Source organism: Mastigoproctus giganteus, chromosome 5 (genome assembly GCF_048544385.1).
Source record: "Mastigoproctus giganteus isolate SK-2022 chromosome 5, ASM4854438v1, whole genome shotgun sequence".
NCBI classification, from domain to species: domain Eukaryota; kingdom Metazoa; phylum Arthropoda; class Arachnida; order Uropygi; family Thelyphonidae; genus Mastigoproctus; species Mastigoproctus giganteus.
The window spans coordinates 185,733,446-185,760,723 of record NC_143579.1 but is presented as its reverse complement, the minus strand read 5'-3'; the positions used below and the strand labels follow the sequence as shown (position 1 = coordinate 185,760,723).

Here is a 27,278-nt window from a genome sequence, read left to right as displayed (position 1 = left end):
ATAGCTGACAAACTGAATGAGTATTTTGCATCTACATTCATATATGAAGTTATATTAAAGGAGGTGGAAGGAAGAAAGCAAATCCTTAGCCATAATTATGAGATCATCCTTGTATTCAGGGGAGGTCCCCAATTCACAAAGATTGATCAAAGCTGTGACATGAGTTATTAACGACCTGTTAATTTAACTTCTGTTCCAGGGAAAATAATGGAGTCCCTGGTTAAAGAAGCATTGCAGGATATCTAGACAAGACTGTAGTAATAATTCAGACACAGCATGGGTTTGTTATGTGGAAGTCTTGTCTGACCAATTTGATCACAAAGGAACTGGATGCAGAAAATAATTTTGATATCATATACTTGGATTTCAGGAAAGTTTTTGATTCTGTTGCACAAGGAAGACTACTGTACAAATTGGAGCAGTATGACATTAAGGGCAAGTTATTACAATGGATAAAAGGGTGGTTGAGTGGGAGGAGACAGAGAGTGGTAATCAATGGACACTGCTCTTCGTGGACTAATGTTATTATTGGAATCCCCCAAGGGTTTGGTGTTGAGCCCATTTTTGTTTTGCATATTTATCAGTGATATTGATGAAGGTATATCAGGCTTAATGTCCAAGTTTGCAGATGATGCAAAGGTTGGCAGGGTTGCTAATGACAATAATTACCATATGCTACTGCAACAGGATCTAGAATAGTTGTCAGATGGGCTGAGAAGTGACGACTGAGGTTTAACATTGACAAAATTGAAGTACTGCTAATGGGTAGAAGTAATCCCAGAGAAATGTACTAACTGGGTGGCGTTACAGTCGGGTAGTGGAGAACGAAAGGGAGTTTGGGGTAATTGTGCAGTCAGATATGAAGTTTTCTGAGCAGTGCAGACAGGCTGTCAGAGTAGGTCATGGGGTCTTGTCAATGATATACAGAAATTTTGCTAGCAGGGATAAGATGATTATTTCCTTGTATAAGGCAATGGTCAGGCCGCACCTTGAGTACTGCATACAGGTCTGAAAGCCTCATTTTAGGAAGGATGTAGAGTTGCTAGAACAAGTACAGAGAAGGGCAACAAGATTGGTGAGGGGAACAAAGGAGTGCTCTTAAGAAGAAAGGCTTAAATTCTGCAAATTGCAGTGTCTGGAGACTAGGCAGCTGCAAGATGAACTGATTGAGGTGTATAAGGTTTTGAATGGTTCGAGCACACTGAATTCTGATGGGATTCTTCCTCTTGCTCAGATACTGCACCTGAGGGGACATAAATTCAAATTGAGGAAAGACAGTTGTAGAATAGATGTGCAGAAATTTACCTTTAGCCACCGGGTGGTTGATTGCTGAAACAAGCTTCCATCTGTCATCGTAGAAGATGATAGTAAATAAATTTAAGGAAGAAATGGACAAACCTTTAGAGCAAATGAATGTGTGAAATGGGATTTGTGTGTTGGTTTTTTTTTTTTTTTTTTTTTTGGCTGATGTTGTATAAGCTTGATTTCTTGCATCATACGCTTCTGCTAATACTAACGTTTTTTAAATTTATTTCAACTACCCATTTTTACAACACTGGGTGGAAGTCTAAACACAAAGTGGTGAATTAATAATCATAATATATAAACTTCAATGGCAGTACATCTTAATATATTTCAATATTTAAGGAGCAATAAATTTATTTCAGATTAGTCAACTGTAACTAGGAATATTGTCATGACCTGGGTAATAAAGTTTCATTAATCACATGTGACCTTCAGGCCAGGGTTTGCCAGCCCTCAGTTATATTTATTAGGTTCAAAGATTCATTCAAAAAGAATATATTATTAAAAATTTAAATACATATATACATTCTGTACAGTTTTCCAACTATTTATTTCATATATAAGGAAGACTTCAAGTATACAAAGATGGCGAGCTATAAAATTCATTCTTTTTCATATAGATTTTTTTTTTTTTAGAATCTATAGAAATCTAAGTGCATATTGTCTGAGCATTATAATAATAAAGGTGTTAAGTATTGAATTGTGACTCAAGAACAAATGCCTAATGCTCCACATGACCAGAATTCCATTTATTATTGTCTAAAAAACTGAATTCCTGCCCACATTGTCTAATTATGCATGGCACTAGTGCTTTTAATCTGTGATATAAAATTCAAAAGTTTATATACAGGAGGTAGATAAACTGTGGAAACATTAGGCTACCATGACATTGGACCATCCTTGGGTGGCTTTAATGATATCTGCCCTCTTGTGCAGTATTTTCTAACCTCTTTCTTCTGGCAACTCCTTGAGTGAAATAAAATCCGTAACCATTTGTAAACCTCCTTACTAGTCATAACAAGCTTAACTCTCTTCTTCATTTGTTTTGTGTTTTTATTATGGGATACTGTGACTTCTTGGGATATCCTTTGAGACCTTACAAGTCACTGCTGCCTCCATTCACAAAATATTGACTTCTTCCTTCAAACAGAAATTTGGCAATCTGGAAGATAATCATTTGCCAAATACCTACAAATACAGACATAAAAAGTTAAGTTTGAAGTCCTATCCTGTTCTTTCATGTGTTTTTTTACAACCAGCAGGATTTAAACTACTTAGTTAACACAATGAAATGGTCTTAAAAAGAGGATCTTCAAAATTGTGATATATTATATTATATTATAATTTTGAATATATGCTATATGCAATTATAATATAATTGCATATAGCACATATAGTTTTGAATAAAGAGTGCATGCTTCTATAAGAAGCAGTTACAACTTTTCAGTTAATGCATGATGGATACTTGGCTACTTCGGGTTTGGGACATATTTCTCTATGAATCATCCTTCGATGTCGATAACAGAGGGAGACTACCATCTTATCTCATTTATCTCTCTGACTTCTGTAAAATATGCAAAAATAGTCATAAATATATTAAGACATGAGGTCTTGTCATTCACTAATGATGTTAAGAATTTATCCATTTTCCCACTCTTCACCAAAAACTCATATCTTGAACAACTGAAGTAAGGCACTCTCAATAACAGACTTCCTTGGACACAATCAAATGTGCTAACTATGGCTATTGGATGATAAAACATTTGAGGACACATTCATCTGATTGTACATCTGCCAATATTAAGGAGTCTTAACTTTTTTTCCTTCTGATTCAAAAACAATTCTGATTGCTGAAAAACAATGTGTTCAGTGCTAAGTGATTTATGTATTCTGCAGAAATTAGCCAACTGCTATATAGTAGTATGTACATTTTCTATATGAAAAAATAAATGAAATAAGGGTCATGAAACAGTGTGTTTTTAGACTGAGTAAGAGTCCCTGCTTCCTGTTTTCAAAGCATCAACTACTATCAATCTTTGTACTCTGTCCATGGTTAAATATTTTATAATGCTTCACCCAAGGAATCACTAAAGACGTTAGGAAATAAGAAAAGACAATGGGCAAGCAATTATTTAACTGTAATACATCAATTAGTTATCTCCAAATAAACACTTTATTTTTTTTTTTTATGATTATTCCGATTTTTGAGATACTGGACCCCTAAATTATTTCTTAGTCAGTTTTGTTTACTAAAGTTTATTTTTTAAATAAATGGTTATTGATCAAGACTACTCTACAAATTGGAGTACTATGGCATTAATGGCAAGTTGCTACGATGGATAAAAGGATGATTGAGTAGGAGAAGACAGAGTGGTAATCAATGGACACTGCTCTTCATGGTTTTAACAATTAAAACCAGTTTAACTTAGTGGAGTCCCCCAGGGTTCAGTGTTGGGCACTTCGTTATTTTGTATATTTATCTATGATACTGATGAATGTATATCAAGCTAAATGTCGAGGTTTGCAGATGATACAAAGGTTGGCAGGATTGTTAATGAAAGTAAGGATAGTATGTACTGCAACAGGATCTAGAAAAGTTTGGCAGATGGGCTGAGAAGTGGCAACTGAAGTTTAACGTTGACAAATACAAAGTACTGCATATGGAAAGTAGTAACCCCAGAGAAATGTACCAACCATGTGGTGTTACACTCGTGGAAGTGGAAAACGAAAGAGACCTGGGGGTAACTGTACCGTCAGATATGAAGTTTTCTGATCAGTGCAGACTGGCTGCCAGAACAGGTCCCGGGATCATGTCAATGATATACAGGAATTTTGCTAGCAGGGATAAGGAGGTGATTATCCCCTTTGTATAAAAGGCAATGGTCAGGCCACACCTTGAGTACTGCATACAGATCTGGAAGCCTCATTTTAGGAAGGATGTAGAGTTGCTGGAATGAGTACAGAGAAGGGTAACAAGACTGATGAGGGGAACAAAGGGGTGCTCTTATGAAGAAAGGCTTAAGTTCTGCAAAATGCAGTGTCTGGAGACTAGGCACCTGCAAGGTGATCTGACTGAGGTGTATAAGGCCTTGAATGGATTGAGCAGGCTCAATGCTGATGGGATTCTTCCTCTTGCTCAGTTTACAAACCTGAGGGGGTTTAAACTGAAATTGAGGAAAGAAAGTGTCAAATAGATACGTGGAAATTAGTCTTTGACCTCCGGGTGATTGAATGCTGGAACATCCTTCCATCTGTCATTGAGGTAGTTAATAGCCTAAATAAATTCAAGGAAGAAGTTTACAAACTTTTGGAGCGAATGGATAGGTGAAATGGGAATTTTTTTTTTTTTTTTTTGGCTGATGCTCTATATGCAAATACTATTACATAAAAGCCAAAATATTTCTGTCATGCTGTGAAGTTGGCACCATGCCAACTGTTAACAACAACAGAAATATGGCTAATCTCTAATGTTAATTTCACAATGTAAACATGAAGTCATGCTGTGATGTCATGGTATGCAGTGTTCAAATGGTGCCATGTAGTACAGCAAGCACTTATTTATGACATGAAGCCTTAGTCAATTACAGTGGTTCTGATAAATACAAGTGATTTTATTGTGGATATAGTGCAAATGGCAATTTTTTTATATAATTTTAAAGCATTAGCAACTATATATATTAGCATTTTATTATTCATTTTTAGATATTCTTTAGTATATTTCTACCATATTCATGACTGCATGTATTAGCAGTTAACTGTTCATTTTCAGGTATCCATTAGCATATTTGTATGGTTTTCTATGTAATTTTTTTCGTTATTTTCAATACAATTTCATTTGATAATACAACTTATAAAGTGATTGGTATTTTAAAATATTTTGCAAACTTCGAAAAACCAAAGAACAAAAGTGTTCACTGTAACATCAAAGTTTGTAAACTGAGCTGATTGACAGTGCCAAATTTACAATGGCACTATACTCTTGCAGAAGATATGACATGTTATATGATGAAGAATGTTGACAGACTATGAGAAATAGTGGAAAAATTTGAACCCTCCTCACCAAAAAAAAAAAAAAACTAAAAAAATAAATAAATTAGTTTTATGATCCAAGATAGCCACATAAGATCTGAGAAATCTGCAAGATAGAGATGCATAAAAAAAGTCTAATAAAAAAAATGTCTGTCATATGACGATGTTATAAGCTGGTTATATTACTAGCATATTACTCATTTCATAATGACAATGGTAATGCTTGATAAATTACTCCAATTAAACCTAGTAATAGTTAATAAGCAGTGGGCATACCTTAGTTAAAATATTCCAGTAAATTTAAATTACTGGAACAACTTAAAAAAAAAACCCAAAAAAACTGTTACTTATGCTTAAGACATCAGAAATTCTTCACAAAATATAAACGGCTTTTCTGTAAAAATATACAGGGTGGGCTGTATGTCAGTTAACAAAGAAACAATTTAAATATTGAAGTCAAATTCTTGCCTATATTACATTATTAATACAAATATTATATTTACATGATATTACTTATGACAATTAAATGAATTGCGTAAACTGGTTTTGGTAAACTGGCAAATTTACAAATTGCATCTCTTCTTGGTAAACTGGCATAATGACAAACCTGTATGTACATCATAATGGAACAATAGTGCTGCAGTCATAGTTCTAGTATTAGGCGGTTAAACTTTGGTCTCTTTTGCTAATGGATTGAATAAACATTAGTGAAACAGGCTGAAAGATTTATTTATTGTTCTGTAATGACAAGTAAGTTCTGACTGTGATCTGTTCATATTACCAATAAATACACTGCATCATGATATTCATTTACAGAAAATAGCCTTTACTGATAATAAAATCACATAATTAACCTGCTGACACCCATGTGGAGTCATTTTGATCCTCCCCTTTTTTGGACTCTTCTGCATTCTGAAACTACTCTGTTCACCGAGTTGTAACTTTAAGTATCTTTCACGAAAACTTTGGTTTTTCCTTTTCAGCTTCTCTATTAAACATTTGGGAAATCTGCACTGAATTAGATCAAAACAATACCCATGTATCTCTGAGTTTTTGTGCAAAAAAAAAAAAAAAAAAGCTATGGGTATTTGGAAAGTCAAAACCTGAGGAACTGTTTACAAAATAGGAAGTTACACTGTATACATAAAATAATCACTAAAGCATATGTTTTATATCTCACTAAATAATTTGTTAATATAAAAAAATTTATTTTCCTCTCTTTAGATCAGTATTTAAATATGATAATTTATTCTGGTTTAACTAAACTTTAATTAGTCTCCCAAATAAAAAATACCTACCGAACTATTTTCTCATATTTTAAATATGTACAGTATTATTTTTACTGGCATATATTCACATCAGATTTGTCTGTCTGCATATTGGCAAGATATCAATTTTGAAAAGATTCTAATTTCAAAAATATCCATGAACATCCATGTTATACATAGAATAAATAAAACTTTTAAAGCTGTAACAAGTTTCCTTAAAGTTCTTTAAACTTTCTTGACATTTCTCTGTAGCCATAACACCTCTTCCCAGAGATCTTTTAATTTCTTTTAAATATCCTTCTGGAATGCTATATACATGAAAAGATTAATACTTACTAGCCTGGACAGCCCTTGGATTCCTGTCTACATTATGGTGTATCCAAGTATAACAGAGAATATTTTGAAGAAAGAGATCCACTATATTGCTTGCTACACCTCTTATTTATGGTAACAACATTTTCTGGTACTACAAGATGGAGAAATTTTCTGTTGGTAAGCATAATTATAGAGGTGCAATAATACTCTTGCATTATCACAGTCTTGATAGTTTTAAACTCAATAGGGACTGACAACTATTTATTCAAGGTAGCTAACATTGGCACTGTGTAAAGTAGAAATGCTTGAATCTGGAAAATTCTGTAATGAGGCATTTGTGGACAGTACTGCAGAGACATTAGCCCAGGAAGGAAATGTGGCAAGGTTAAATATTGCTACCCCTAATGTGTTGATCATCATGATCTCTATCACACAACAAATGAGCTTTAAGAAACATCCTGTCTTCATCTAAAAAGTTAGGGAAAAAGAAATATTAAACTTTATTTGTAAATTAAAACCCAGCTTCAATGGGTTGCAATAATGAAAATTACATGGTAATTTATAAAAATTACCTTATTTTATCGTGGTGATACAGCTTTGAATCACACAGGTAAAAATTGAATTATTGATCAAAACAAAAAAAATTATGAAAGTTAAACAGCTAAATGTATTAAAAAAACTTAAATTAGATGCACAAGTTAGTGCAAAGCATTGTTTTATTTCATAGTAAATCACTGAAGTAAGTGAAATGGCATAGTTTTTGTTGCATCTCATATTGTGAATGCCTTCAACAATGAGTTGCCTGTTATTACACTACCTCAAAAAAATAAGCAATGCTTCCCCAGTAGAGAAGACTAATGTTACTCATTCTTGGTAGATACCACTACCCAGACAGCACAATTTTGAAGTGTGTTTGCCTGTCATTTGTGGGCAGTTAGGTATCTCAGTGATATGAGTGACAACCCAGTTATGAAGTTTAGCTTCACAATATGAGAGATGCCAGACGGTGTATGATATTAAAGTACTAAAAAGGGTTTAGGGCTGAAACCCTCAGACTACAGGAAATTTAGTAGATGAACGTGTCAGTGCAAAGCATCATTTTAGTTCACAGTAAAACACCAAAGTAGGTGAAATGGCATCATTTTTGTTAAAGTACTTTAAACATCATTTTCGTTAGAGTACTTGAAAGGATTTAGAAATCCATTTTAAAGTACTAAAAAGGATTTAGAAATCCTTTTTAGTACTTTACTATCTCTCACTGTCTGGCATTTCTCATATTGTGAAGCTGAACTTCATAACTACATTGTCACTCATTGTATCACTGTGGTACCTACCTACCTACCCACTAATGAGAGACCAACAAGCTTTGAAACAGTGCCATCTGGGTGGTGATATCTGCCAAGAATAAGTAAGATTGGTCTTCTCTAATAGGAAATCATTGCTTATTCAAGTTAGTGCAATAACAGACAACTTTCTGAAGGCATTCACAATGTGAGATATAACAAAAATGATGCCTTTCACACACTTTTTGGTAATGTACTGTGAACTAAAATAATGCTTTGCACTAACTTGTTCATCCAGTAAATTTCCTGTAGTCTGGGGCTTTCAGCTAAACCCCTTTTTAGTACTTTACTATTGCACACTATCTGGCATCTCTTATATTGTGAAGCTGAACTTCATAACTGGGTTGTTACTTGTTGTATCACTAGGGTACCTACCTACCCACCCACCGATGACAGGCCAACAAGCTTCGAAACAGTGCCACCTGGGTTGCACAGTTTCGAATAATATCTGCCAAGAATAAGGAACATTAGTCTTCTCTATTGGGGAAGCGTTGGTTACTTGAAGTAGAACAATAATAAGCAACTCATTGTGAAGGCATTCACAATATGAGATATAACAAAAATGATGCAATTTCATCTACATCAGTGATTTACTACCGATTCTTTGTACTAATTTGTTTGTCTAGTAAATTTCCCCTAGCATGAGGCCTTCAGTCCTAAATCCTTTTTAAAAACAAACTTTAAACAAAATATTTATTATGCTGATTTTTTTACAATATAACAATAATTACAGTACAGGAATTTCACGACTTACGTAAGGGTTGCGTTCCGCAAAATGCTACGTAAATCGGAATTAGTCCCCATGCTTGTGCAGCACTCGCAACTATGCTCACTGAATTAACTGAATCAAAAAAGAAATGTTCGACGAACATGTAAATAGAATTATTTATTGTATTTATTCAATTTTTTTTATCTCGTGCGCAGGAAAAATGACAAAGGCGTGCAATTTAAACAATTTCAAAATTATAAAATTACAAAAAAAAGAGGAGACAGGCATGATGTCAGTAAGTTTTACCTCTCAAGCATCGTTGCCAGAATCGACGTCTTCAGCTGATAAATACACCACTGTGGAGGTTGAGGGCTGTGAAGATTTAGAAGGAGTCGGCCGCTCAACCTTATGAAATAACATATTAATGGATGACTAGACGGTGACTTTCTTTTCATTATAGATTTCTTTGTAGCAAGGAAGCATATCATTCACCCCTCTGTTAACTTTTAAGAATTGTTCGCTGTCAGGATCCATCTTCTCAAACCTCGCCATTACCGATGCAATTTCACGAAATGTCTCGGCTCCTCATTTAGTTAATCTTGAGCTTCGTCAGCATTTTCTCCTTTCACTATCGCTACCTGCAAGTCAATAAGTTCTTTTTTAGATAATTCCTTCTCTTCTTCCTCTATTAACTCCTCCACATCTTTGGCATCAATTTCCAACTGAAGTAAGTCCTTTACAATCTTATCTGTAACCTCTTCAAATGATTTGTCTTTTTCAAATCCTTCGAAGCCTTTTACGTGCTGTAGACATATTGTCTTCCATGCACACCATTTAAACACCGTTTATTAATTTCCGCCCAGGCTTTATTGTTTAAGATGCCGTGGTAAATATTGTAAGATTTCCAAAAGTCTCTTAATGTAAAATTTTTCTCACTGTCTACTGCAGACTTTGCCTGAGCAAATGTTGTGTGTAAATAGTATGCTTTTAAATTCGAAATAACACCCTGATCCATAGGTTGGATGAGTGAAGTCGTGTTTGGCAGTAGAATTATGACTCTCATGTTTGAACTGAAATCATCTAGATGTGTAGGATGTCCAGGAGCATTATCTAATAGAAGCAAAATCTTGAAAGGAACATCATTGCCTTTACAATATTTTTGAACCTCGGGAACAAAGCAACATTTAAACCAATCATCAAGGAGAGATACCGTGTTATCCATGCTCTCTGCTTTGATCAGAAATGCATGGGTAGGGTGGCTTTATTGATGCCCTTAAATGAACGAGGATTTCCAGAATGGTACACAAGCAGTGTTTTTAATCTGTAATCGCCCATTGCATTAGCCCAAAGAAGAGCGTGGCCCTATCTTTTGAAGCCTTGAAATCTGGCATTGTCTTTTCCTCTTTGGCAATGTATGTTCGTTATGGCATTTTTTTCCAATACAGAGTAGTCTCGTCAACGTTAAAAATTTGCTGTGTTGAATAGCCTTCACAATAACTTTTTCCAACACATCACAAAATTTCTCTGCAGCTGCAGAATCAGCACTGGTGACTTCACCACATAATTTAACGTTGTGGAAACCAGCATGATGCTTGAACCTATTAAACCACCCAATGCTTGGGTTGGGGTTTGCCGTGCTTAGCCTTAATATCTTTATAAATACTTGTTGCTTTTGCTTGAATGGTCATTAGAATTAGGGGCACTCACTTCTGAATCTTATTTTCCATCCATATTATTAACAGCTCATCCATCTTCGATATAGCACCTGAACGCTGTTTTGCGATCACTGTTGATCTTAAGTGCATTGTCTTTTATACGCATACTGTCCTTTAAAACAGTATTCGATGTTGAAGCAGCGAGACCTAATTCCCTTGCAATAGATGACAAACTTTGTCCTGATTCGTACTTCTTAATCATTTTCATCTTCATTTCTAAATCAATTTTATTTCATTTCCTGGTACTACTACCACTTGCACTTTCCATTGGTCACTTTCCCTTCATCATTGTAATACGTAAATAGGAATGAAGAGAAGTTTTTGAAAATTTATTTTTTATATGATTGAAGATTTCAGTGAAGGGCAACACATTTCACCATAATAGCATAAAAATCCACACAATTGCAGTTATCTGTATTATCGCAAATGCAATAAGATCGAGTTTACTATCCATTTATAATTAGATGCACTACATAATACTACCAATAAACCGGAAAGTACATATTGTTTTTTGGCCATGACCTCCAGAAACATCCTTTAGAAAAATATCACAAAGGCGTTCAAAATTGATTCTTATAAATGGGAACTTATGATAATGATGCAAGGGTAGTGCAATTTCCATTATAAATATGATCTTTTAGAGAGATAAATAGCTTAGTAACACAGCAAAATTTTCAACTTCCAAGGACTTGGAACGAATTAAAAAAAAAACAAAAAAAAAACACAATTTGTTATTGGGTTCACATTATGATATTTTCACGATACTTCCATTTATTCCTACGGGATTCACAATATGTTTCCACAATTTTTTTTTTTAAGTTTGCACCGGCCGGCAGAAACTTACATAAAGTCAAATTTCCGTAAGTTGAGTATTATGTAAGTCGGGGAGTTCCTCTACTACAATTGGACAATATTTCATTAATGTAGAAATTCCATGTAAACAGTGTTGCATGTTTTGGAGCTAATACAGAAATGTTTTTACCACTATTTACTTTAGAGCAGCCAACACAGAGTAGGCCAGAAGAAAAACATGGTCTTTGTAGGTTGTGGCCAACAGTTCTGAATGTTTATCCCTCTGCTTTGTTGATGTGCATGGCAAAACTTAGATGAACAGGGAACTGTAGCTGCTTAAACTGAAATGCCACATTGCCGGGAGGGGGGAATTTGTTGGAATGCATGTAATGAATACGTCTTGAGATTCTAGTCATGGTAGTGGCTTTAGTGATGTGGTATGAGTTTCTTTACACCCAATTATGTTTCACTGCAGAATGGTGGTGGGTCCAGAGCAGCCATTCTCAACGAATGCCACAGCACATTTAAAGGGGGTCACAGACTGAAAACTGTAATAAGGGGGGCATGGAAACTGAACAGATTAAACAGTTTTAGAGGGAGGAAAAATTCTTTGCTGCTAGGATAATTTTTTCTTCTCCCAGGAGCACTCTGGGACACCATTGTTTCCTTTCTTTCTCATAACGAGCATGGAGAAAAACTCATTGGTGCTAAGGCAGACATATTTTATCTGGCAGATATGTTTGACAAACTTAATTTATTAAACAAGACCTTACAGGGTAAACACAGTAATCTCATAGGTAGTAAGGAAGGCATTGTTTCTTTCCTTAAAAAGCTTGAAGTCTGTTTGAACAATATTGGATGTCAGGAATTTTTACAATTTCCAAACCTGAACATGATCTCGGAGGCACTGAAGGACAATGACATTACTGTTTATTTGAAACATCTAAAGCAGATACACACGGATCTGCAGAAAAGATTTAATGACCTGTTAAACCTCAATATCCCATATTGGATTTTAGATCCATTTGAGTAACAACCCACCGATGTTAAGGCAGAAATTCAAGAGAATTTAATTGATCTTCATATAATTGCACGCCGTAAGTTCAATCAATTTAAAAAAGATATTTGGGTCAAGAGTGATCTGCCGAACAGATTCCCAAAACTTTCTTATGGGAAAAGGCCCAAATATTTTTCATTGCCTTTCCCTCAACGTAGTTTCCTTGACAAAATCCAGGAACAGACTTGACATCACAAGAGGTGACCTTCAACTATCACTATCCAATTTGGAGCTGAACATCAAAAAACTTGTACAGGAACGTCAGGCTCAAGGAGCTCATTAAATTTTTCATTTAATACACATCTTTTTTAATTTTTTGTAAAATGTACGTTCATGGTTTCTCCTTTTCTCCAGGTTCAACAATAAGGATTTCCTATTTGTCTGTTTGTTCTGGAATCACAAGTAACAGTGCACATATCCATTAAATTTTCCGTAAAAATCCAATATTCACGGGTAATATTAAAGACTTCTTGCTTCTTATTAGTTAACTTTTCAATAGTCTTGAACAAAACTTCCTTGATTTTTATGCAGAACTTGTTTCAACTAAAATCTTAATACTTTCACAAAGTGATTACATCAATAAGATTTTTTTAAATTCTGCAGCATATTGTAGTCTGTAGGAAAGAAGTATGGAAGAAACTTACCAACAAAACTTGACTGCTTCACGGGGGGGGATAGAATTTGAGAAGACCCCTGAGGGGGGCCATGGCCAAAAAAAATATATATAAACTGAGGCTCAGGGTTCATAGTACAATCTTGTACCTGGCAGTTCCAGAGTTGAGAAATTTTATCGAATATTTGTCTGCTTCATTCACATTTGGTATAGTGTTAATAGACATCATTTTTCATGGTCCCAAGCAATTGAGAAAGCCCTTTGTTTGTGGTACTAGGCTGGTTTTTCAGCAAAGTCACTTGTAACCATGGAAGTGAAAAGTATCACTTGGAAATATTGCTTTTTTTAAGTTTGTGAAATGCTGCAATTGTTTTCTCAGTGGTTTTCATTGAAATAATTACATCCTATCAGATTCAATGGCTTCATTTTCCAGTTTGATTAGGTTTTCAGCAAATGCATCACCTGTTATGTACTTGCATGTTTGTCATTAAGCTCTCAATTCCTTGAAGCTCTGAGGCAGGCCTCTAGTTTATTAGCTCCACTTGGAATGGGCAGCACAGTTTGTAGATGTTACCATTCAGCACCAGAGATTCTTCTCCCAATTCCTTTGCTATTATGTTGAAAGTTTTGCATGGTGTGATCAAGAACCTCCAAGGCAGTTTTTGAAGCACTAATCTCTGACAATAGACTGGCATTAATGCAGGATAGTGACTTTTATTTTTAACAGGCAAAATTTACCTGAACATTTAATGTGAATAATCAATCAATTTAAAGCAGAGATGGCCAACCTATGGCATGCATGCCACTATGGCCTATGCAACTCTTGTTAATGGCCCACCACCTGATGTAAAAAAAAAAAAAAACTAGTGTAAAAAATGATACAACTGATTTTGAAAGTCAGAAATGAAGATAAACACACACAGCAGAGCTTTCCAAAGTGTGTTGTGTCATATCACAAAGGGCATCACCAAATTTTATCAGTACTGTTTTTACTCAGATTTCCTTTCACTGCATCTATATTCACTTCCTTCATGATATAACTGACAGATTAAAATACAATTATTCAATAATACATAAAGAACATTTAGTTCTTTGTATGCCTCATACTTGGAGGTTGGTGAGCTCTGGGTAGTTTTTTTTTTTTTTTTTCCCAAAGCTAATAACTGAGTTATTGGAAAAAATAGCTTTGAACACGTCTGGCTCCCACTAGCCTCGTCAGCAGACGAGGCTAGTGGGAGCCAGACGTGTTCAAAGCTGCTAAGTGGATATTCTTATTTATCAATTTGAAATTATTGTTTTTCTAAAACTTTTGATTTAAATTTAGTAGTATAGCATTATTTTGTGATTTTCTGATTAATCTGGTGTATTTATTCTTTACTCGGCCTCGTAATTGCATAAAAGTATCGGTAAGGGTATCAAATCCACGTGTTACAAGTTGCAGCTCCACTGAACGAGAAGTTTTTTAGCCATATTTAGCCGCTTTATTGACCAATTTTTACATCAAATTATTTTCTATAAGTAGCTTATAGACCTAGTCAGGATTGTTAGTTTATTCTGAATTGAGACAGTGAGATTTAGAAGTTAATTAATACTTAAGTGTCCGTAGATTTACCGTTCGTAACTTGCCGCCATTGTTATACGATACAACGTTATATCCCGAACTAGATAGCGTTAGTATAGTATAGTATATAATATAATATTGTCAATTAATCAGTAAAATCTATTAATTTTGTTAAACTTCGTTGTCAATTAAATTGTACTTTTAAGTAAATACATATAATACTAAATACAGAATGCGCTGGTCCCACAGGAACTAGTAGTTGTTGGTAACTCTATTGTCAGGGAAACGGGGAACATGCTTTGTAAAAAGGATAGGTGGAACAGGACCAGGGTATGTCTGCCAGGGGCAAAGGTTGATGACGTATAGAGCGAATATCATCTTTTAATGGCACAAAAGGTGATATAGTTGTACACGTTGGCACTAATGATATTAAAGAGTAGGAGACCCGGCAGAATTACTTAACAAGTACAAGTCACAGTTGAAAAAAAGCCGTGAATTAGGGTTGAATTTGAAAGTGTCTGCAATTCTGCCCAGACACGATAGGAGAGAGTATATGATGAGAGCCTTGTCGATCAATTCGGCCCTGGAAAGATTGTGCAAGGCTCAAGGGGTAGAATTTTTTTCAGCCTGGTCTGTACTTGTTAACAGGAGAGACTGCTTCTACAGAGATGGGATACACTGAAATAGAAAGGGTGCAAGAATATTTGCTGATGCTATCAAGGCAGTGTTAGGTGGGTCGGAAAACTGCTAGCTTGGGGGGATACAAGGACTAATAGATTAACAGTAGCCACTGGCAGAGGTGAAAGTGATTCTTGCACTGCTTCTATTGGAATGAGCAGAAGCATGAAAAACAAGATGCAGGATATTTCAGAGACTGCTGGAAGTCACTGCGATACAAGTGAACACATGGGTTGTGTTAGGATAGCTAAGAATAGGGACAGGTGTATGTATACTTGCGTGTACACCAATGCTAGGAGTTTAGTAAATAAATTTCATGAATTTGAGGTATTGCTCAAAGCATCAAAGGCGGATATTGTTGGGATATCAGAGACGTGGTGTCACACAGATATAAGGAATGCAGAACTGGAATTTGGGGAGTACAGAGTCTACAGAAAGGATAGACAGGATAGGAAGGGAGGAGGGGTTATGCTGTTAGTTAAGAAACACATAAAATCCAAGGAAGTGAAGCCAGTCGACATCGCTGGACAGTGCAGTGTCGAGTCAGTTTGGTGTGACATAAGCATTGGGAGATAAAAATTGAGAGTAGGAGTGTGCTATAGGTCTAATGACTCTGATGAGTATAATAAGAAACTGTACAGGGAAATAGAGTGGGCCAGTAAATCAGAAAGTCTTATAATGTGGGATTTTAATTTCCCAGATATTGACTGGAATTTGTGGGTTGGTCACTCACACACTAGCAAGGCTTTTGTGGATTTATTGGATGATTATTTTCTACATCAGCATGTTCGTGAGGCAACTAGAGGGAGTAATACTCTTGATTTGATTATCAGTAGTGATTCTTCATGCATTAAGAATCTGCAGATAAAGGAACCACTAGATGGCAGTGATCACAGTGTGCTGAAGTGGGATTTACTCAAAGAGGTAACTACCATCAGGGGTAAAGGGAAGGGTTATTGCTTTCGTAAAGGCGACTATGATGGTCTGAGACGGTATTTAAATTCTATACAGTGGGACCAACTGATGTTACCAACAGCAAATTCAAAATGGGAAGCATTCAAAGAACTTATCTTGGAAGCTACTAGGCTTTACATACAAACTAAGAAATATTGTTCAAGGTTTAGGCCTAAATGGGTAAAAATGAGCTAATGAGACATATGGTAGAGAAGAAAACTGCATGGGATACATATAAATTAACAGGTGACACAGAAGCTTATGATAGATGTAAGTTGATCTGTAACCAAGTTACAAAGGAGGTTAGGCAGGTGTACGCAGATTACGAGAAATCTTTGGCAAGGGATGCAAAGAAAAACAGCAAAGAGTTCTTTACTTATGTAAACTCTAGAAGGAAGGGGATGAATCAGATTGGTCCACTTGATATCGATGGTTCAACTGTTGATGATCCTGCTCAGGTAGCTAACAAACTAAATGAATATTTTGCATCAACATTCACACATGAGGAGTTATTCAGCGAGGGGAATGCCAGAGGTATTCAACTCTGGGCAGTAAGCTAGAGAATCTTGTAATAACTGAGAGTAAAATGGAGGAGAAATTGTTGAAGATAAACACAAGAAAGGCACCTGGGGTGGATGGGATCTATCCAGTGATATTAAAGGAGGCAGCAAAGGAAGTAAGCAAACCCTTAGCCATAATTATGAGAGCTTCCTTGGACTCAGGGGAGGTACCTACAGACTGGAAATGTGCAAATGTGACCCTAATTCACAAAGGAGGATCAAAGGCTGACACAAGTAATTATAGACCTGTGAGTTTAATTTCTGTTCCAGGAAAATTAATGGAGCCACTGGTTAAAGAAGCACTGCAGGATAATCTAGACAAGACTTCAGTTATAGCTCGGACACAGCATGGTTTTGTTAAGGGGAAGTCTTGCCCGACCAATTTGATTGGATACTATGATGCAGTTACAAAAGAACTGGATGCAGGGAATAACATTGATATTATATACTTGGATCTTAGAAAGGCTTTTGATACTGTTGCACATGGAACACTGCTGCACAAATGGGAGCATTGTGGCATTGGAGGCAAATTGCTGCTATGGATAAAGGGGTGTTTGAGGGAGAGAAGACAGAGTGGTAATCAATGGACACTGCTCATCATGGACTAATGTTATTAGTGGAGTCCCTCAGGCTTCAGTGTTGGGTCCATTATTGTTTTCTGTATTTATAAATAATATTGATGATGGTATATCAAGCTTAATGTCCAAGTTTGCAGACGATACAAAGGTTGGCAGGTTGTTAAGGACACTACTGACACTATGCTACTGAAACAGGATCTGGAAATGAAGTTTAACATTGACAAATGTAAAGTACTACATATGGGAAACAGCAACCCGAGAGCAATGTATCAACTCTGTGGTACAACACTGACAGTGGTAGAGAATGAAAAGAACCTGGGGGTAATTGTGCAGGCAGATATGAAGTTCTCTGAGCAGTGCAGATGGGCTGCATGAGTAGCTCATGGTGTCTTGTCAATGATATACAGGAATTTTTCTAGCAGGGATAAGGAGGTGATTATTCCCTTGTATAAGGCAATGGTCAGGCCACACCTTGTGTACTGTATACAAGTCTGGAGGCCTCATTTCAAGAAGGATGTAGAGCTGCTGGAACGAGTACAGAGAAGGGCAACAAGATTAGTGAATGGAACAAAGGGTTGCTCTTACGAAGAAAGGCTTAAGTTTTGCAAATTACAGAGTCTGGAGGCTAGGCACCGGCAAGGTGATCTGATAGAGGTGTATAAGGCCTTGAATGGTTTGAGCATGCTCAATGCTGATGGGATTCTTCCTCTTGGTCAGAATAATCACCTAAGAGGGCATAAATTCAAATTGAGGAAAGACAGATGTAAGATAGATGTGTGGAAATTTGCCTTTAGCCATCGGGTAGTTGGTTGGTGGAAGAGACTTCCATCCCTTGTTGTGGAAGTTGATAGCCTAAATAAATTTAAGGCTCAGCTGGACAGGTATTTCGAACGAATGGAGGGGTGAAGTGGAAGTTTTTTTTTTTTTTTGGCTGATACTGCATAAGCTTGCTTTTTTGCATCATATGATTCTACTAATGCTAACTGTGGACACATTCTTTCTCTTTGAAAGCTAATAACTCTTTTTCAAATATCCTTGGTTAAGCTTGAGCCTGGTAATGCACATCTTTTTCTTTCACATGCTTTTGGCCCAAAATAAAGAAAGTTGTACCATTGTATTTACTATCAACTTAAAAGATAAGGACCAAAAGGAGTGGAGTGTAAAATTATTTTTAGCATGTGTGCATAGCTTGTTGGCATCAAAAAAGTTTGAGAAGCACTAAAATACAATTTAAATTCCACTTTTATTACTAGTAATGTGACCCGGTGTTTTAGTGTGATAAGAACCTTATTTATTGGATTATATTTACTACCTTTCAGTTTTAATTTAACACAGATAAGCAGGGACACTGGTGAGCTTTTACATCGATTAATTTATTTTATAAACATAAAACTATTTTTTAATAAAGCATTTAGCATAAAATTACATAGCCAAAAATATTTGATGATACTACATACTAACTACAGTGGTAAAGAGGGGGGGGGGGGAGAGGTATTGATTCTGGCTTCTAGATTCACTCATGGCTCATGATGCATTTAACATAAGTAGCACACTACAGGAAAAGGTTTTCCACCGCTCATTTAAAGTTTTTTTTTTCATTTACTTTACCATGCCTTCTGTCATTTATAACATTAATTAATATCATAGATTTTCCAAGTTCAATTGAAGCATCCATCTTATTTACAGATAGGAAATAGTGTTTCATTTATTGAATATTTACTCTACCTTACACAATTCAAAACTGAATCACTTATAACACTGACATTAACTAATATCGCAAATTTTGAAAAATAAATTAATATAAAGTTTTCTTTCAACTTCCTTCATAAATTGGTAAAGTGACATTTATAATAATATCTCACTTATCACGTGATGACATTCAATTAATAGTTGGAATCAATTTTAGACTCAGTTTTGGTAAGTTTTCTTTTAAAACAGGTGTCAAACTCAGAAATGGTCATGGGCCACACAAATAGTTCTTGAGAGCTCTCAAACCACACTAGTGTGCACACAACACCAGTAGCATTACAAAGAAATATATTAAATATTTTCATGTATTTTCCCTTGTGCAAAAATATGCAATCTCATGATCAAAGTTTTAGAAAATTCATATAAGTTATGAATTTTATTTAAATTTTATATTAGTGTATTTCCTTACAGTATCACCATTTATTGTTATTTTCATTTAGGTGTAATACTTAATATGTGAAAGGTGACACTTGGGGACTACACACACACACACACACACACACACACACACACACACACACACACACACACACACACACACACACACACACTGCGAGTGATCAGTTTGACATGTTTGTTTTAAATCAAAGCGAATTTTTGTCCTTTCATTTTATAAATTAAAAAATTATATTAAGAAATGCAATAATCAGAAGGATAAGTTGCAATAAGGATACAGAAGCACCAGGGAATGAGAAATTAAAGTTAATTGTTGAGCTATTTTTGGATCAGTTTTAATGAAGTCATAGAAGGGTAAATGCAAGTAATCAGTAATTGATAAAAAGAATATTTCTGTGCATTATGCAGAGAAGTTTCTTTTACCAATTACTGGATGAGTTTATTATAGCAAGCAAGGCTGTAGGAGGTAAGGTACCATGACAATGCCATTTAGTTAGACAAGTTGTGTCCATATACCATTTCAAGTAGCTTTTCAGTCATTAACCAGTTCACCAGTTTAAGTAAAGCCTAAATAGGTATACCTTATCATGCCTAATATTACTTACCATGTCAAATGTTGTCATATGTCCACTGTCAAAGACTATTGCATTTGAGGGATTACCTACAGGTAGCATAAAGGCAAATGAGACACAGATGGTGACAGGGAGCATCAGGAATAATGGATGGACTTTAAGTGCTACTGCCTATTAAATATAATGAGGAAAAATGTTACATTTGAACACACACACACTTCCAAAATATTTTAAAGTTAAGAAATGATATACCACACTGATGCATTACTTAAATAACACACAAAAAACACACAGATCATAAAATCCAATGCTCTGTGGTGAAATTTCTAGATGTATACATGTGTCTTAAAACCTTAGTAAAATATATAAGCCTAAATATTTGATTTATTATATTAGTATTAGCAAAATGATATAGCACCAGCAAAAAAAAAAAAAAAAAAAAAAGAAAACCACTATCTCTCCATTGGATTTTCTAGCTTGGAAGGGAAGGAAATCATAAAAATTGAATCACTGGAAGCACCATCTATTTGAAATGTCATAATTTGTCCAAACCCCCCTTAAATTTATTTAAACTACCCACCACCATAATACTAGGTGGAAGTTTATTCCAACAATTGATTACCCTGAATGTGAATTCCAGTATATCTCTTCTGCAGCTTTTCTAATTTGAATTTTGTTTCCCTTGTCTATTTCATCTGAGAGAGAGAGTAAAGATACCACCAGTATTTAATTTATTTAGCCCTTTTGAAAAACTTACACACTTCAATTAAGTCACACCACAGATGCCTCGTTTTTTCAGAGACTGCCATTTACTGAACTCCACTCTTTCTTGGCAAGAATATTCTTTTGTGCTCCCAACTAATCTTGTTTCTCATCTTTGCATGCTTTCTAACAGATCTCTGTTCTTCTTAAAGTGAGGTTTTCAAACTAGTATGCTGTGCCATATTCCGGTTGTGGCCTAACCACTGCATTACACAATTGGATAATCACTTCTTTGTCCCTGCTGGACAAGTTCCTGTATATCAATTGACAAAACCCATGAGCTGTTCTAGCAGCTTGTTTGCATTGCAAGAGAGAATTTCATGTCAGACTGTACATTACCCCTAGATCTTTTTCATACTCCACTACTTTGAGTTTGGTATCACCCAATTGATATATTATTCTGAGATTACTGTTACCTTCCTTCCATTACTGCATTTCCTTCCATTTATCACTGTTCAGCTTCAATTGCCATTTTCTAGCATATCTATGTAGTTTATCTAGAACCTCTTGAAGTAGCATAGCCTGTTTACTAATTAACTAATCACTATGTCCATCTTTTTATCATCAGCAAATTTAGACAAACTTAAATGTCTACATCAATACCAATGCTGACCCCAGTGAAATCCTGCTCATTCATATTAGTCCACGAAGAGCAGTAGCCATTTATAACCACTTTGTCTCCTTCCACTTAACCACCCCTTTACTCACAGTAGCAATTTTCCCCTAATGCCACAATATGCTCCAAATTATACAATCAGATAAGTGGTACAGTATCAAAGGTTTTATTGTGACAATCAAAGCATAAATTAAAATACTTAAACAAAATCATTTTGATAGAAATAATTCAGTTCTGATATTTATTCTAATCAACAACATTAATACTAAAACTAAATAAACTGTTACATCTTAATAGACACTTTCTTTATATGAGTTGCCCAAAAGTAATGCACACTTCACACGTGCTCCTCACTTGACTGACATTTATCAAGATAATAATTTGAAGTTTAACCTCCACATTAGGGTGCTTGAAACAGAGTTCCTGCATTGAATGTTTGTGTAGAGGCTTTTAAAAATGGATGATGATATTGTTTCAGACCAAAGATCTTTTATCAATTTAGCAATGATGTAAACTTGTAATATCTACTGATGTAGATATTACAAGTTTAATGTCAATACTTGCTGATGATACAAAGGCAGATAGAATGATTAATGACATTAATCAGGGGTAAAGATTCAATATCGGGTACAGCCACCAAAAATGACGGCGAGGAGAGGAGGGGGAAAAGCAATGATTGACGGGTTGTGACTCCGCCCACTCACTGCGTTCCCTCTCCTCTCCTCGCCCGGTGGATTTGAAATGGCACGCGGACGGCACTTGGCACAGCAACAAATATGGCGGCTGAAAACAAATGAAGAAAAAGCAATTTTTAAAAAACCAAGAAACAAAAATTCACACGAAATGCAATCACTGATTCTTCTCGCCCGTACATAACTAGACTATTTCGCGAGCATTAACAATGATAATTTCTGATGCCAGTGAACACATAAATGCTTCTTTTTTGTTTTGTGAGTGAACACATAAATGCTTCTTTTTTGTTTTCGAGTGAACGCATAAATGCTTCTTTTTTTTTTAATTTTTGGTGGGGGCTGCCGCCCCCTAACCCCTGCTATTTCCCCCTCCCCACAAAATTGGAGCTGAAAAAGAAAAGGTAATTTAAGGGTAAATAGAGGGGAAATTTTACAAAACCGAAATGCACGTTTTTCTATGCTATTTCTATGAAAAACATAAATGCACGTTTTTCTATGCTATTTTATGTGCATTAACAATGAGAAAGGCTGAAAAGCAAACGAAAAGGTAATTTTAGAGGAAATTTTAAGAAACAAACAAAAATGAACGTTTTTCTATGAAAAACATAAATGCACGTTTTTTTATGAAAAACATAAATACACATTTTTCTATGCTATTTTACGAGCATTAACAATGAGAAAGGCTGAAAAGAAGAAAAATAAAAGGTAATTTTAGGAGAAATTTTACGAAACAAACAAAAACGTTTCTACGAAAAACATAAATGCACGTTTTTCTATGCTATTTTAGGAGCATTAACAGTGAGAAAGGCTGAAAAAGAAAAGGTAATTTTAGGGGAAATTTTACGAAACAAAGAAAAACGCAAGTTTTTCTATGCTATATTTCTATGAAAAACAATCAGATTGAACTGAGACAATGAAAAACCACTCACCTCATCGGTCGGGTGTCCTCGTTCAATCCTCGGTTTCAGGGTTATACGTTAAGCTCACAGCTTTTAAAAATTCCATAGTTAAATCGCTGCTGCCGGAATGTTTCCTTCACCACATATACTCTTCGAGGTAGGAGTCGAACTGATCATTTACTTTGCTTAATGACAGTTGCCGTTTAATAGCACTCCATGTTCCCTCGATTTTGTTAGCGTTTGCCCGTTTCCTGTGAAAAATACCTGTGACAAAGGAGATTTCATGGCAGCAAGCAACAGGCACCCACACAAATCAAGAACTGACCAAAATGTGATTACGCAATCGTAATCAGCCAATCACAGAGTTAAGTTACTTTATTTTTTTTAAAAAAATTTAATTTTTATTTTTTTTTTTTCCGGGGGCTCCAGCCCCCACATCCCCGGAATTATTCAGCCGAGAACAATACCAATAAACAATAGTTCATTTTTTTTAATTTTTCAGTTTCGTAACCCAGAAAAACCTCAGCGTGCCTCGTGTTGCCTTTCATCAGTCGACATTTAAAAATTTATTTTATTTATGTTTTTTTTTTTCTAGTGGCTCTGCCCCCAGACCACCGTTTCAGTGGGGGGTTCGGCCGCCTCACCCACTAGTTTAATTTCACCTTTAAATTCAGATAAGTATGATTTTTTTAAAATTACGAATGTAATTAAGACCGATGATTAAACCGCAACCACGTGATATTAAAACACCACAAGTAACAGGTGCGGTACAAGGTGACACGCACTGCGTGGCACCCATGTCAGTTGTGATCGTCTAGACGTAAGTTGACTCCGCCCACTGGGTGGAGCCGGCTGAGCCGTTCTCATTGGCTGTACCCGATACTGAATCTCGACCTAATCAGGTTATGCTACTTCAACAAGATTTAGATAAATTAATTGTAGGAGCTAAGAAATAGCAATTGTGATATAACGTTGAGAAATGCAAGGTACTGTGTTTAGGTTGCAGTGATCTAGGAGATAATGTACCATTTGAGTAGTACTAAATTTAAGGCAGTAAAAAACGAAACCTAAGGATAACTGCACAGTCTAACAAGGCTTTATGACAAGTGCATCCAGACTGCTAGGACAGTTTATGGAGTTCTTTCAATGATATACAGGGTTATTCAAAATGAAGTCTGGGGTTTCAAACAATTCCTGTACTGAAACCCCGGACTTCATTATGAATAACCCTGTATATAAGAACTTTGCTGGGAAGGATAAAGTAGTGATTATTCCATTACGTAAAGCAGTGATCAGGCCACATCTTGAATAATGCATACAGGTGTGCAAACTCTATTTTAGCTAAAATGTGGACCAGTTGGAAAGGGTACAGAGAAGAGCAACAAGATTAGCTGGGAAACACAAAAGGGTTTTATCAAAAAAGACTCGAGTTCTGTAAATTGCAGCATACTAGACATTCATATGGAAATTGAACTTTAAGCTTGTATTTATTGCTGGGGTCGAATTGACTTTGTGCAACTTATGGAAATTTGCTTCATCTACTCTGTCCACACAGCTGAAACTCCTAATACTAATATCTGTTGTTTAAAAGAGTTTCTTTGAATTGGTTGCAGAAAATTTTAGAAAAGTCTATTAATTTCATACAGTTATTAAAAATTCATGATTTAAGTTAACCTAATTATATGCACATGTTGATTGATATATGTCATGAAGAGATATTAATAGTAATTTGCAATCGGAAATGCCCTCTGGCTTTGTAACGTTGATGCATCATCTGAAGGCACCTCTGTAGCCAGGTGGGCAGGAGCAGCAGTGTGTAGCACACGCTTCTTGATTAGACCGGGGTTCGAGCCCGTGACCACCAAATACGGAGGATGCGGAAAGGTCAGGGAATGACTACCGCATATCCCAGGAGCAATATGGCCTTAGTTGCTAATGCTCCTAAAAAACAAACAAACAGCATCATCTGGAATCAAACTGTTTAAGCACATACCACATTTCATGCAATGAGGGCTGCTGTTAGTGATGCAAGTTCCTCAAATCAAAGTATAGGTTAAAGGGTGAGACTTTAAATTTGCATTCATCTCTTACAGGTCTAAAGTGGATTTTAATTTCCAAAAATTACTTAAAAATATATGTTTTTATCATAGACATGGATTTTTCAGTTCTGTTCATAAAAGATTGACATTATAGGTGGCATCAAAAAAATCAAACAATTTTGAATTTTTTTTTGTTGATTTATCAAAGTTTTCATGGACGCAGAGTAATTTTGCATTTTTGTGTGACCTGTGCAGCATTAAAAGGGTTGGATAACCAAATGCCACTGTCATCTTTTCTCAGATGATGCACACACTGGGAGCATGAATTTAAATTGAAAAAGGTTGATTACAGAATAGATGTACAGAAATTTGTCTTTGCCAGCAAGTATCTGATTGTTGAAATAAACTTTCATTTAGTTGTGGATGTAGGAAGTTTGGATAAATTTAAAGAAGGATTAGACAAATTATTAGAAGGAACAGGCAAAAGAAATGAGTAAAAAAAAATTTTTTTTTTTTTTCTTTTGGCTTATGCTGTATAGGCTTGCTTCCTTACATCATTTTTCCATTAATAAATTAAATTAACATGTTAGTATAATATAAGTTGTGGGTTAGTATAATATAAGTTTTAATTCTAAAAATTAGAATTTTTTTTTGTCTTTTTCATGGAAACATTATAAGAGTGTGGTGACTAAAAACTTATACTGCTTAAATACAGTAATAAAATAAAACCAGAGTCTATTACTATTATTTGCAGCAATAAGCAGTGCTATAATTATGATAATTTTGTAACATAAAAAATTAAAATTCTAAAGGCACTAAAAATTCTCTTCTCTATACAGAAAATTTTTAGCACCTTTCAAGAACAGAAAAATATCAGCAGTGAGTGCAGCTACTACAAATAGTCTACTGCATTGTGCTATAGAAAGTTTAGCTAAGCCTGTCCACAAAATATTCCATGAGTATTTGGGTGGGGCATGAAACCACCCCAAAGGGGTATTCTGATACAGTCACTGAACTTAATTGGAATTTATTGTTACTGCTCCATCTTTTAAAAATTAATTGAGAGGTACTGAAGAATACAATAGGATAGGATACATGTATATATATATATTTTTTTTTTATATGAAATATATATATGAGGAGGGTATCAAAAAGTTTGTACCCTTACCTAGAAATAATAGCCCTAGAAAGGTGAAACTTAACAGGAACTTTAATCCTTTTCTATGTACTCTCCATGTATAGTAACACATTTCTCCCATCTATGGATTAGTTGTTTACTGCCTTGATCATAGAAGTCTTCACTTTTTTCCTGAAACCACGATTCCACTTCATTGGTGACTTCCTGTGATGAATCAAAGCAACTCTGGATCATACTGGTACACCCAGCATTCACCATTTGTCACCAACCAATCAAAAAGTTCACAACATCTGCATTACACAAATTCAACAGTTGGTGAGAACATTGCATTCGACATTGCTTCTGCAAAGGTGTCAGCAATCTTGGAACCCAACATGCAGAGACCTTAGACATATGCAGATGGCCATGTAAAATGCTGTGGGCAGACCCATAACTAATTCCCACTGCATTCACAATGAAATGAATTGTCACAAGTGTGTCACTCAGCACCAGCTGCTCAACCTTTGCAACTGTCTCTGCATGTTGATGGCCTTCCTTCTCTTGGCTTGTCAAAGACACTAAGTGTGACCGCACTGGAACTCCCATTTCCACTTTTTTACAGTGTCATAGGATGGACAATTCTGCTCATACACAGCTTTCATTTCTTCATCAATTTCCTGAGCTTCCTTGCCATGCAAATGTGGGAACTTGATTACTGCTTGATACTTTGCTCCACTGTTCCACTTTGTCAACCATAGCGTATTTCATCAGATTCCGGGCTCCACCTCTAGTGTACGATCACCTACGGGAATGAAATTTCACAAGTTAGTTATTGAATATATAGACAACTTATATTAAAAATGGCATCTTCCTACTGATGTTTTATCTAGGTCAGGGTACGAACTTTTTGATAATCCCTCATATTTTGCCTTGGGATGGGTTTTTATCTCCACATGGAC

The 27,278-nt window shown here is 35.5% G+C and overlaps 1 protein-coding gene across 1 annotated transcript in view; it reads right to left on the bottom strand.

Moving 5' to 3' along the window:
• Window positions 1-6,946: 6,946 nt before the first annotated feature.
• LOC150085927 (Na(+)/citrate cotransporter-like) overlaps window positions 6,947-27,278 on the bottom strand; it is a 189,690-nt gene continuing 169,358 nt past the window's right edge. The window contains exons 12-13 of the mRNA XM_090373586.1: window positions 20,228-20,361; window positions 6,947-7,385 (exon numbers count right to left, since the gene is read on the bottom strand). Coding sequence (XP_090229712.1) covers window positions 7,179-7,385; window positions 20,228-20,361 — 341 coding nt within the window. The 3' untranslated portion in view covers window positions 6,947-7,178. The remainder of the gene's footprint in view (window positions 7,386-20,227; window positions 20,362-27,278) is intronic.